General features: G+C 35.5%; 1 protein-coding gene across 46 annotated transcripts in view; it reads right to left on the reverse strand.

Moving 5' to 3' along the window:
• Window positions 1-14407, reverse strand: part of PTPRD (protein tyrosine phosphatase receptor type D) — a 1147190-nt gene that overhangs the window by 4919 nt on the left and 1127864 nt on the right. For all 46 annotated transcript variants that reach the window (XM_050328659.1, XM_050328661.1, XM_050328660.1 and 43 more), the window contains 6 exons: window positions 13206-13491; window positions 12473-12651; window positions 11132-11258; window positions 10055-10180; window positions 5547-5701; window positions 1431-1566 (listed from right to left, as the gene is read on the reverse strand). In XM_050328659.1, the coding sequence (XP_050184616.1) occupies window positions 1431-1566; window positions 5547-5701; window positions 10055-10180; window positions 11132-11258; window positions 12473-12651; window positions 13206-13491 (1009 nt within the window). The remainder of the gene's footprint in view (window positions 1-1430; window positions 1567-5546; window positions 5702-10054; window positions 10181-11131; window positions 11259-12472; window positions 12652-13205; window positions 13492-14407) is intronic.

Genomic DNA, 14407 nt, shown 5'->3' on the forward strand with positions numbered 1-14407 from the left:
AGAAACTAATCAGATTTGTTTCACTGAGATGGCATGATCACTAATTTTTCATTTCCGTTAGTTGGAATAGTTGGAACAGTGGCAGAATGCATTACACATATGCCTAAATTTTAAGCGTATGTGTGGTCCCCCTGGAGTCCAAGTGCTTTGCTGAATAAGGATTAGATTTCCTGACAGTTTATACCACTGAACAAGAGATTTGTTTTCCACAGAATTCTGAAAGAAATGAGTACACAACACCTCTGCTTTCAGCAGTGGGGATGAAAGGTGCATACAGAAATAAGTCAAAGCAGGGGTAGGGAGAATATATTGCAGAATTGAACTCAGTATTTGTCAGGTAGGCTCAAAGAAGCATAGCTTTTCTGTACACTGTAGTTATTTCTTGGAGTTAAAATGACAGAAAGCAGTCATTTTTCATTTTGCTTATCCAGAAAAATGATGATAATGGAAAAGAAATGGAATTAACTCTTCAGTTTGGTCACAGTGATTTACTTGGCTAACTGAAAAGATTAAAAATAAGTATCTGTATTTTTCATATAAGTTTTTATGAAGTTGTCTTTTTAAAAATAGGACTACTCAGCTTCTATTGAACAAGTTTAATTTTCTTATGGGAAAAGGTAAACTCTGGGGAACCATTTTAAATTTCAAAGACTGTAATTTAAAGGCCAGTGTCAATCAAATGACACTAAATAAATGTATGACCTAAAATGTTTCCCTTCCCTTGCCCTTTTTCTTAGTTTTCCTAACCTGTTGCCTCTGGCTTAGTTCAGGTCTTCTGCTCACAGATTAAAGTATAAATTAAGCACAACATTAACTGATGATGTTTAGGTATTCTTTATAATGTGACACAGGTAATCAGTTGATACTGCTTATCCCTTTCTTTATTTCTCTATGCCACTCTGACTAGCACAGAAATTATTTTATATACAGTTCTCCTGAACACAGATTTTATCATTATGATTTTCAGGCCAAACAGCCACTTGCTTGGTGACACAAAGTCAAGAAAAATATGAAAATAATAGAGCATCAGCCTGAAAACATGATCAACACTTAGCTCCCAGAACAACAAGAAGAAAAAAATCAGTAGATCCACCTGCAGAAATGATTTATTACCACACATTTCTGCCAGGAAACAAGGTTCAAATAAAAATGGGTGATACTTCACAAATGTTTTTCTCAACTACCACAATTTAGGATGCACTATTGAAATGACTTTTTTCTTCCCCAGCATGCAGTAACTAGTGCTGTAACAGGAAACAGTCCTTGCAGTACCTTTAGGGCAGATTTTACCCTATGGTCATAAGGTCATTACATGACTTCAGACATAAATGTAAGCACATTTTATACAGTCTCAAACTGTGCATTTTTTTTCTTTGCGTAAATACTACTTCTTTTCCCTCTCTATTGTATATGGATACTGTTTTGCTCACCTCTGTCTGTACCATGGCTGGCCGCTGCGTCCTTAACATTTTGACAGTCTGGAAGATGTCTACAACACCTTCATATCTCATTCTTTCTAATACAATGCTCAGGGTTATGAATACTCCAGTCCTTCCAACACCCGCACTGTTGCAATAAAGGAAAAAATAATAAAAGGAAAAAAAGGATGTTAATTTACAGCTAATGTTGAAAGAACTGGCTGACAAATTATCTGTGGTTACAACACACCATATGTGCACAAATTTCTATATGGTGAAAGGTTCACTAAGCAAAATTCCACTGCAAATTACCACATTGTATTCAAAAGAATAACCGTGCTCAAGCAAACTTTATATGCTACTAAGTGTCTGACTCTCCAGTCTTCTTGCAAAGTGACTTGGTTTTTCATCCAGATATACAATAATCAGTGCCTGCTGAAGTAAATGAGAACATTTGTTACCAATGACATACACTGGAATTGACAAGAGAAAAAGAAGCCAAAATGCATTTTACTGCTTGCTTTATTTTAGCTTGTTCACATATACACTCTATTTTGCACATCTTCAGTGTGTTATTTTACCTCCTACTTTGAGTTAGAAATGGTGGATGTTCAATTAATATGAACTTTTGCATGCACACTCCAACTCAGTCTCAAGACAGCTTTTATTCAAGTCTGGCAGTTGATCTTTGCTTGCCAATGCTGATATTCAGGTACCATGTCTGCCTATACTAGTCTTATCTTCTTTGAACATATATGGCTTGTTTGCTCTCTGTTCTGCCTTGAGTTTCTGCTATTAGCTTAAATCCTCAAGAAGTGATGGAAATTCTTGTAATCAATAGGGCAAATAGCTGTCTGCTTTTAAAATTAAATAATCACTTATTAATAAAAATTACCCTTGGTCAAAGAGAGAGGTAACTGCACAGGAAACAAAAAAAGATTTTCCCAGTCTGAACTTCTATGGGTGGAAAATTAAGCACCCTGTCATCTTGCTTTTGATGTTAATAATTTCACAAGGTTTTCTCCAGTCAGACAAACTTGTGAAGCTGAATATTTATGAGACCTATTCACCAGACAGAAGAGTGGAAGAACACAAACAGAAGGTAAAACCTGAAGAACTCTGAATGTTCATATGAACTATAACAGAGATCCAGTGAATTCGTGAAACTAGTGTGGAAATTAAATGTCCAAATTAATGTTATTTTAGTATTTGGCCTAGATTAGTGTACTTTTAGGGTTAATAAACATATGTGATTGGATTTATCAATTTTGCATAGCCTGTGTGCCTTCAGATTGCTGAAGCCAAAAGACAACTGACACAACACTTGAGAAAATATCACGCTGTCAGTGCTGATTTACCTATATGGGATGACAGCAGGTCTGGACACCTAAAGCAATTAACAGTGTAAGCTCTCCTTTCCCTAATGAGGTAAATTAGAAAGATAATATTGAAGAAACATCCTGAAAAATCCTGGAAAAACATCGTGGGAACCTGCTCGGACTTTACAGAGCTGACAACAGTGTGATTTAAACCAAGTGGTGCAGAATGAATAAACTAGAAGAATGAAGGCAGATTACTACTTTACATTCTCCTTGCTCCTGCTAAACTATTTAAAAATATTCAATTAAAAAAGTATTATTTTCTTAATTGGCGAGAGGACTTCCAGCCTCACATATTAGAAAAATTGTCATTACTTTAAAGAAATTACTTAGAATCTTCATTTCAGCAAAAGGAAGGAATTTATTATTTTGTCTTGCGTTCTTAAGAAATCCACAAGTATCTGGAGCTGCTACTTAACAAGAAAGTGAGACTAATATGGAAAGATCTCAATGCCTGAAAATCTTACTCAGCCCAGAGGGTGGTACAAAACTAGTCATCCAACGTGATGTTTTCAGAAAAGCCTGTAGGAAACTGATCCTGTTCCCCTGAGACTGCCCAGCATATTTTAACACTGCAACAATTCCTACCAAAAAATGCTTAGGGCACTGCTTCATGATGCGGTATGGTTACAAAAATTTAAACAGTTAGAAACCAAAGTTAGGATGCTTTAATTAGCCATGAGAAAGTATTGATATTTTTGTAAGAGAGAAGAGATTGTTGCTACAAATACATCTTGAATGCTTTCTGGAAAAGGTTGGTCTTCCTTACTGTCCAACTAAAAGCTGGAATAAGATGACTATAAATATGTAATATTGGTTGAAGTGAAAATTTTGCTTCAAGGTGCTCTCTTAAATATTTTTAATTATCTGCCTAATGAGGTAAGAAATTTTTAAATTCAACACACTGACCTATATGTAAAAATGCTAGAGAAGGGGAAAATTTAAAATTGTGGGTGGAAGAGGTTTACTCTGCAACAGAGAAAGCAAGCTTGTGAAAGCTGTAGAGAGGGAAGAAAACCAAAAGGAAGTGGCACTGGTGGAGTTTTAATTCATTTTAAAACTCATCATGGTACAAACTGGAGGCATTATCACATTAATTCTACAGAGACTAGGAAAGTGCAGGTATCCAGGATCTTCTGCTTCCTGAAAGAAACGAATAAACCTACTAGTTTGCTAGGGACAGCTCCTATTTATGTAAGTTGACCAATGTTGATAGTGATGATCAGAATTACCAGTCCCTAAATTGTCATTACAATGATGTTAATGACATTTAAAGACCAAACCCTGGTTAGTTACACTGGATTTGACTGTTTCTCCCAAAGTCAATGGAACAAATCTCTATAATTTTAGCATGAAAGATCACATCCATTTGGAAGGGATATATAACATACTGCAAACAGTATTCATTGAAGTCACAAGTGAACAAGTTTGCATAGTAAGAAGAACTTAGAAGAATAACATCACTTTGCTTTCTTATCTGCATACAGGTATAAATATTGCTTATGACTCCTGTGCTCTCAAAACTCACTAATGCTGAAGAATAAGGCTTATTCTTATCAGGGTTGTCCCTCATTTTCCCCTACCAAATGAATCCCAATCACTGCTCTGCAATGCTATTCTCCTAGCAGTCCATAAAAATTTTAGGAACTTAAAAACAGTAGAATTCAAGTAGTCCAATACATTTATTATGTCAGTCTTTCACATTAGGGGATCATAAAGAACTCAACTTCTGGTTGTTTCTGACTTGGGAAGGACGAGAATCTCTCTCCCTCTGTACATTCAAAGACTCTAGTAAACTCATTCACTTTGTCTTTATGCTAGTATTGGGGCATTACTTGGCTTGCAGTAAGGACTTGGAACTTGTATCAGTATTTTGCATCTCTGTCATATAAATAATAATATTTAATCTACCAAAAATAATTTCATATTACAAAAATGATTATCTAAAATCCTAATGGAATTTATAGAAAACAATTCATTAAATAAGAGATAAAGGATAAAGATATTATTTTTGTCCATCTGCTATGGAGTCTAGAGAGTCTTTCTTACTGTAAAGAAAATAAATAAAAAATATAGGAATATTAAAAAGCCCACTCTGGATTATTCCTACACACCCTGCAAGCTGTTTTCATCTGCATATCAACTGTAAAGGATTTGAGGGAAGTCATCACATCAAAAAATGGGCATTAAGTTCTGAAGTTAGAACGCATCAACCCAAACCTCAGTGATTTTTTGACAGGCAAAGTTTCTAAACACCAATTTCTATTCCATTCCCTTTCCTGAGATAGCTACCATTTTTAATTGTCTCATCTTGATAGCTACTAATGTGCTACTGAGGTGTAATTAGATTGTTTGCGGGTAATAATCCCCACCAAAGTAACAGCCTCACTCTTAATTTCCAGTGGAAAAAATATCAGATATAGCAGCCTGTGATAAGGCTCGTCCTATGCCTTCTGTGTGCAGCACTGACCAGATTGCTTTTACGCTGCATTAGAGACATTTATAAGTGAAGAAAAAATTATGTGTTTCCACATATTTCTGAAAAACATTTCTGTGCAAACGGAATATCACTGCTCCCATTTCATAAAGCACTTCATTGTGTTTCTTTTTAGATCTTCTATTTGAGTATGTTTTCTGATAGTTCACCTCTGAAGTTCTGTTTAAATATATGCCTTCGTCAAAATCAGCAATCAGGTTTAGAAAAAAACCAAAGCTGCTTATCAGTTGTTTTTAGGCTTTGTTAACTTACCTGCAGTGAACAGAAATTGGTCCATCCTGACCAAATTGCTCTTTCGTCTTATGCACTTGGCCTATGAAGTCAATAAATCCTTCTCCAGACTTTGGCACTCCTTGTTCTGGCCAGTCAGTGAACTGGAACTGCCTCACTGTTCGGGACTGGCCATCCTTTAACAAAAGACACAAATAATGTATCACTAAAGCATACTGTAGTGGCTTGAAGCCAGTCAGCCAATAATCACAAAGATAATCAAAAAAGCAAGGACATTGAGAGAAGATGGGGAATGACAAAGATTAGATTAATGAAAACTCTTTCAACTGCAGGACTGGATGGAGCTTTTGTAAACATTGGTCTGGACATGTAGTTTCATTAATGGCATTGCATGGATTCCCTTCTCCATTGCATAGGAGAGCTGTCTGACACTTTGTGCAAAAAGCGCCTTTGAGGTTAAAGGCATAAAAACCCCACCAGGTTATATGACTTTTCCGGTAAGTTATGTATTAATTCTCATGGACTGCAAACTCCTTTAAATACAAATCAGTAGAATAAGGTCAAGAAATCTGACTTTCCATTTCCTAGATGGCAGGAATATCTTTACTGATAGCACTTGTTTAGTCATTGCCCTCCTTGTATACGGTATTTTAGCAGTATGTTGCTTTCTGTGATGTGGACATTTCACCTGGAAGAAGATGAGTCAAAACAAGCCAGTTGCTTAATAAACGACAAATTTCCCTTCAAAAATTGTTAATTTAATTCACGAAACATCTTAGAGCCAGTTAAAATTGAGAAGAAGGGCTTACGTTTTCAGAACAAGCCATCTGAAGCTCTTCATTCCCTGTGGTTAGGAATACCATTGTTTAAAACTGCAGAATGCTGCAGCATAGTTAATTTTTATAATGGGGCCACTGGAATTATTAAATGCTGACTTCTGCTGTATGTCTACTCAATGTGCAAAAAGTCAGGACACAGAAGACACACAATACAAATGGATAAACTAATTTGTTCTGCATTTTCAAACATTGAGCATGATGATTTTGACACTGTCAATCTGCAGAGCTGAAATACTTAAAAGCATGGGCATGTGGGCTACGGATGTTAACTGATGCCTCTGGACATCATGTTTCCTAAGCACTCACCCTGCCATGTCTTCAAAATGGTCTTCTATTAAGTGAAACTCATGAAAAATTGAAATTATTACTGGAGATTCCCCCCCAAAAGCAACAAGTTATGCTGGAGGCAAGAACAATCTTTCTCTTATTTTCCCTCTACTACAAACAGTCAGCTATTACAGATCTTTGAAATGAAATAGAAGGGATTTTAAAAATAACCAAAGGAAAATCCAATAGTTTGCTTTTAAGTTTCCTCTGGTATTGTGGGTGTTTGCCTCCCAGCTCTCAGATGAATAAGGAAAACAGAAAAAGCATGTGTGTGCCAGGCACTGCTCCGTGAGAGCACACACATACTGCCTACTTCCACTAGACCACATTGACAATTCACTAGTCTAGTTCTGCCACCATATAAAAAAAATGAAATGCTTGAAAACATTCACCCAATTTGATTTCCTGTGGTCACCAACAAAAAGAACAATTATTTCCAAAATAGCATTTTCTTAATATAAAATTCTCTAACAATGGTTTCTGTGATCCCATTTTCCCCCAAGAAAAAACAATGAAATTACATCCTTCAGGTAGCCTGTGGCACATGACATTAATTAATCAGGAGGATATAGCAATAGGTTGATTCCCTACAAAATAACCTTCCATTCTTCTAAAGTAAGGAAAGAAAACCTGAAATTTTACTTACTCGCAACAAGATGGTTAAGCAGATGGGAACTCTTCAGCAATTTCTCACCCTGACAGGATTTATACTATAGTAATAGTAATTTTTTGGGGTTAGAAAAGGTAAGAAAGACACCACCTTACTTAAGTCCAGTCTGTCATTGGGAAGACCACCCATTTCTAGTTGATAAATTGATTTAATAGCAAATATTTGGCTTTTGTGTGTGTCTAAATCAACTGTATTGGTGTACTTCATGATTTTAGTCACTCAATATTCCAATACAAGTCTGTGAAATGACAATAACTTCTGTTATTTAAAGTATTTTAATGAGCAAAGAAGTAAAGTTATTTAGTCTATGTCTATAGCACTAAAGCACATTGGGAACTGATCTACAATTTCTTTCAGTTCCCTCTGCTACTGACATTATAAACAGTGCTGATTTCTTTTAATGAGATTTTTGCCAACAGCAGTCCAAATACAAATGCCAAATTTTATTGAAATCTTTAGTTTCAAATATTGTGACAGTTTACACAGTTAGTTATCAAAATAGGTACTTTCCGATCCCTATGTGGCATAGAGGGCTTTTAATGTATAATCCTATTGATTGGCTGATCGTTTGGATTTCTTCTTGCTCCTCACAGGGGAGGACTGTCTTTTGATTAGGCTGTAGAATTTATAATACTCTCTTACAGCCACCACTAATAGTTTAGCCTTAAATGAGACTGGCCTGCCATATTGACCTCTAGAGTTTACAGAGAAAGTGAGTACAAAGCAGTCAGAAGCAGTAGATTGAAACAGTTACAGAGGTCAATTTCACTGTACAACAATTCACAGTTCAGTTTCAGAAATAACAGGGAATTCTACGCCAGACACTTGCTGCTGACACCTACAAAGGCAATGCGCCTCATTTTTTAGGGAATAATTGTTCAGCTTGGCTCTGCCAGAGCATGGATGGTATTCTAACAGTATGGATGCACTTGGAGATCAAAGGAAGAGAGGATGCTTACAACCACTGTAGCATTTAATCTTCTTTGAATGAAAAAATTTAGTCAGATGATCTCAATTACAGGGTGTGACAGCCACAAAAGCCAAACTATGGGAAAACTATAATGTACACTTTAGTAAGTAGTTCCCACTTCTTCTGGTAAAGGAGTTATATTTTCCCAGACTATCTAGAAAATTTAGGATGGTACTGTCAGCTCACTGATGACTTTAATAAAACTTTTTATTTGAGGACTAACAATATGTGATGATAAAATGTCACAATACGACTGTCAAGGTGCATATGTGCTTGACGTTTTAAAAAGAGTTGTATTAATATGGGTATAAATAGGGATAGAAAAACCCCTAATTCTGGTAAATTTAGTTATTTGACCCTTTCAGACTTTTTACTGGCTTGATAGCTGTAAGAAAACAGACTTTCTTAAATATCCTACTTCAATATAAACTCTTGAAAGAACTATCCAGAAATACATTCTGTTTGCAGACACTTCAACTACAACTGTGTTTTTTTGTTATAACTGTTGTTTTGTGATCAGAGCTTGGTGAACTTTGTAAAAAAATATCTTTTCATGATGAGCATGCTCTTCTCAGCATGAGATGGAACAGATTTTTAATAGATGATCTATGAAAACTATTGGCATATTTGTAGTGAAATTGGTTTTTACTACCTCTGCTTACAACTGTGCTTAAAGACCAATGCTAGGAGACTGTTCTCCACTTTTGTGGTTCTCCATAAATAGGTTAGCGAAGCTATTAGTCATAGCTAGATCCTTACTAGATTTCAAACAGAATGAAAATCAGACCCAGAGTGTCTACAGTTTCTGTACAAAAAAATCTACTCCTAAATCTCATTTGCAAAATAAAAAGGTTCATATGCTGACTTGGTTAATGACAGTACTATCCAATTTTACTTGATGTTTAAAAAGCAGCAGTCTCTCTAACTATGAGAATGTCTAATAGTTTGGATGCTGACTGGCAACTCTTGAGTTGTCACTCATGTTATTCCTGGACACTACATCCTGCTATTTTGATTTCCTACAGAACTGACAGCATGCTTTCCTGCCCTACAGATTGAAGTGCTAGAAAAGAAAAGTCTGAGAAATGCCAAACATACATTAAAAGTTTATGTGTGTTTAATCTTATATCAGTGTTCAGTTTTGGACCCAAGAATTCAGATAAGAAATGTAGTATTAAAATGAGGATGCTAGGGTCACAGCTGCATGCATCTATTCTGCAGATAAAATAGAGTGCTGAAAATAAAATTATAATGTGCAAAGCTTGTCAAGCTTTTCTTATGAATGTCATTTGCTCTGCAGTTTTAAAATCTCAGTGTATTAACCTTCATACTCACTCAGCCTAGACGGTGGTGCAAAACAACATATTTACTGCTGTAAGTAGCAGAAATTGTCCCCAGAAATGATCAATCAATTTTTTTCCTCAAATGAGGAAAAAAAGAGAAAATGTTCCTCAAATCATCTAATGTATTTTGGCACAAATAGTTGTTCAGAACTTTTCAAAGTTGTGCCGCCCAGATGCTAGATCTGAATGAAGTCAATTGTTCCCACAGAAAGATCCCATTTATTAATAATAACTTTATCCGCTCTTTTGTTATTGTTTGTAGAAAGTACAAGGGCTTTTTTAATACTAATAAAAATTAAAAAAAAAAGATATAGGAAAAGAGAGAAATGGACATTTTCTTTCAAACTTCTGGGAACAAGTGTAATGCTATGTCAACTTACCCTTGCATCTGTAACCTTGAATTCCCTCAGAATATATTGTGGCATGTTGTACTCTGCCATTGGATCTACGACAAAATACTGATATCTGGCTGAGCGCTCTGCAGGCCAGTATTGGTGGCATTTTTCCTACAAAATGACAAAGTATAATACATTTCCTGTTACTTGAGAGCACTAGTGTAAAGTGTTATAATCCTTTTCTTACTCAGTAAAGTGTAATATTCATGACAAGTTCCATTAGTGAGAGAAACACAATCTGCTCATGTTGGTGCGAACAATTAATTCCAGATGTAGAGTAAAAGCTTATCTTTAATATTAGATTGCAGGGGGGTTCTCTCTGTTCACTGTGTATCTGAACTTGTTTATACTTCTGCTCAGTTTCATTATCTATCAAGAGCTGTGCGCAGCCTAATTTTCATTATAGATTCTTTTTCTTGATTTAAATCTTGAGACCACTGTCAGCTTTCTTTCTTTTTTCCTGCTGAAGCAAGCTGCCCCAGCCTCAGTCAAGATTCTGTCTCTGCATCCACTAGCCATGTCCTGAATAATCTCTATCCCCTCAGATACATAGCCTAACTGAGATTTCACTTATTACATGGCAGCTTCATCTTGATGTCATCCTGTCCAAACAGTAAACTGCTTTGTTCTTTCCAGTACACAGAGCGTCAATGGAATGAGTTTAGAACTCTAAACTGGGTGCTGAAACTTTAATGTTCAGCACAGAACACGACTTATTTTAACACTGTTACAAGGAGACCATGCAAAAGTGAAGTTTCCAAATAAGAAATAATCTTTCTTTTTCAGTAGAAAGCTTTCTCTGCATGCTTTGGAATATCGGTATGCAGACTCAGTTGCTGAATCTCATTGTGTCCCATAAGAAAATCCTGTGTGTCATTTGTCTATTGCAATGCACCAACAGATTGGAAAACCTTATAGCTAGTGACCAAGAAAGCTACTGATATTTCAACAGGAGAAGGAACCTAAGTTCTCTTTTTTAGACACCACCAACAATGAAATATTTTAATAAAAAGAACTGCTATAAACCAACATCATAGTAAAGGAATTTAGAGCAGTACTTACTCTGCCCATTTCTCGCAGCTTAGTGAGCATGACCACAATTGTAGAATTATGCTCCCAGAGCATTCTCCAGAAGTCTTCAGTTGTTTCTGCTAAAGGACCCTGTGTAGCTATGTAAGCTTTTTGTTGTCTGTGTTGAAAAAAAAGTAAGTTAAGAATAATATTTTAATCAAAAAATAAATGATACACATGTCCTCTGTTTATATGTAAGAATTATCTAGGGGAAAAATGTATATAGTATTAATAACAAGCACATTAAAACCTCATTATGATTGTTTAATCAAACTACAGAATTTTATTTTTAGAACTTTGAGAGGAAAATTACTCTGTTAATATTATGATGTATGTCTTTATCATTATTATTTAAATTTTAATGCAACTCTAATTGCTCAATTTGGTGTGCCGTAAAAAGCACTTAAGAAACACTTAGTTGTGCTGGTTCATTTTGCAGAAATAACTGTCTAATAATCTATTAAATTTAGGAATTACAGGATCAAGCAGCTTCTTTATTAACTCCTCTTCAATAATCTTCAAACAACCTCCAGCAAAAGCAAGGCAGGAAGAAAATTTGGGAATGGAGTGTACTACATTTCCAGGCCTTAATGTCCTACTAGCGGAAGCTACTACCAAACTGTTAAAAAAACTCTAGATCAGCAGCTTTATGAGATGATGATCAATTCTTGTTCTCACTTCTTTCAATCAACAGAAACACCTCTCTGGGTGACAGTGGATGATTGGTTGTTCACAATTATGAACAGAGGTTCAGAAAATGATCTCTGTGGATACAGATACTCAGGCACACTTAAACTGTCTTTGGGAAACTATACCACTTCTGCTTTATGCCTTCTTCTAGCAACTGCTTGAGTCAGCTGAGGGCATATTGCTCCAAATTACCATGAAGACGCTGATGGGCTACACAACTGCTTGTGCATAAAATGCTTTTGGTGATTAGGTCAACTCTTGGTCAGTGTTCCAAGATCACAGGTTATAACCTCGACACACAAAATCTGTCTCCTGTGTGTTATTTCTATGTATCTTTTTAAGCAGAATAAGTGTGAAGATATAGAGGTTCCAAATCATGAATCTGCTTAAAATCTCAGTATGTTTCAGCATGTAAAGCATACTGGAAGTTCTCAGTGGTTTGAAGATAGGTAAAAATATAATATTTAAGATTCTATGTAATTTACAGAATTTTTCTGTAGTGCATGGGGTAAAAATCTAAGCGTTTTATTAAAATTTAAAAAACCACCCAATCAAACATGGCAGACATAGATAAATAACATCACATAAACAATTGTGTAAACTTTTAAAGCAGTCCATATGAGAAGACATCACTGTTAGTACCTGTATCCATCAATGAAACTGGCATTAATATAATCAGAGCCTTCTACTCCTCGGATAGGCTGCAAGCATACCCTTGTGGACTCATATGGCATAATATTGACAAGGCGATTTTTGAATTTATTACATGGAAGATTGGCACTGATGAATCTTGAAGTGTGAGCCTTAGAGCTGGCAAGACGCTGTTGAAAACAAATTAAAAGAATAAGGCCAGGTATAACAAAACAAATGACACTATCAGCTATTATAATCCCTGGTCATTATCCATTAATGAGTAATTTCAACTTCAGTTGCTTACTTTTCCATACTCTATTGCATTACCTAAATATTTGTAAAGCTTCTTTTCACACCTTATAAAAGTTCATGTCTGCTCCATTAATGCATAGGGACAAATTCCAGCATTAAACCACTACACAAACACATATTTCAAACTATAATAATGATAAAGGAACAGCAGGGTTAAATTAGTCTCACTGAATGGTTCTTGTCTGGACACCCATTGAAGATAGAATTATATGTTTCAGAAAGAAATAATTTACTTCCTAATTTAAAATTTCAATCTGCCAGTGTCTTTATCATTTTATTATATTAATGGAAATATCTTCTGACTATTTTTTCTTTACATATTAACTAATAAATCTTTTTATATATTATTGGAAACAACTGGCGCAGAACAGAGAAGCTCTAGGTATTATACCATTTGGTTTTGGTTACCCACAACATAAAATCCCAGTACCTTAAATTCCAGTTCCATTCCTGTGACATTCTCGCCTGTTTCTATCTGTGTCAGCTTCTGGATATATGCATACAGGTTTCTGGCTGGCACTTCGGTATTTCCACATGTCACTGCTTCCAGCAGTGCATCATGGATAAAGATGTATTGGTCCTCAGTTTGAACCATGTAATTCCTCTGTGCTCTCATTAGAGTTACGTGGCCATAAATATCTACAGTCTTTTCATGCTTTATTCGCTCTAACATGGCATCTATCACAATGAAACAGCCAGTCCGGCCGACTCCAGCACTAAAAGAAATGAACACAGGAGAGAGAACATGAAAGACTATTTCATTCACTGTCTTTACTTTTATGTCATTCAAGTTTTAAAGTTTTGTAACATTGATTTGAGCTGCACATTTTTCTGAATATGGACAAAAGATTTCATGAAAGCCATTGGTGCCCTGAAACAAGTAAACTCCTTAAACATCCATTACAAGCAATTGAGGATGTGGAATGCTTTTATATGAGATCTTTGCATTTTTTTGGTTTCAGGTAATAGAAATAGAACACATTGCAACATGTTCTAAAAACACATATTTTATAAAAATATATACTTTACAAAATATTAATTTCCATTTCTTAGAAGTGGAAATTACTGGAGATGATGAATGCTCTAAGAATTCAAACTTTATTTGTAGAATGATTTCTAACTCATTAAACATGCTATTCTGTTTACAGAGGTGAATTTATAGGCAAACAATAATGTTACAGGAAACGATTCTTATATATTTCCATCATGGTTTGGAGGTAAACTTTCTAACTCTCTCCCAACTCTGCCAATGTCTCCTGTTAACACAGTTCTGTCCTCTGCTCTTTCACTTAGCCAGGACACACTGCTAGACTTTGCAATGCAGTCCCATGACTACATGGCTGTTAGGACACCAGCTGTTCTGAATCAAATCAGATTGTCTTTTTGCAGCCATGTGCATGACTGGACTTAAGAAGTTTTTGCTTCATGTTACATGCATACATGTAACTATACAAAGTACAAGTCTCAAATGTAATGGGCTTTGTACATAATTTTTCTGTCCAGGATTACATCATGCCTGTAAGAATGAATGACAGTTTCTGGCCTTCTAAATGCTTAACTGTTTTCAGTTAGTGACATGAAATGCAGTACGTAGTACAGTAAACAACAGTTTATAAACCTTCGAGATCTTGA

The sequence above is a fragment of the Myiozetetes cayanensis genome, unplaced genomic scaffold, assembly GCF_022539395.1.
Source record: "Myiozetetes cayanensis isolate MyiCay16 unplaced genomic scaffold, myiCay2020 scf4, whole genome shotgun sequence".
Lineage (NCBI taxonomy): Eukaryota > Metazoa > Chordata > Aves > Passeriformes > Tyrannidae > Myiozetetes > Myiozetetes cayanensis.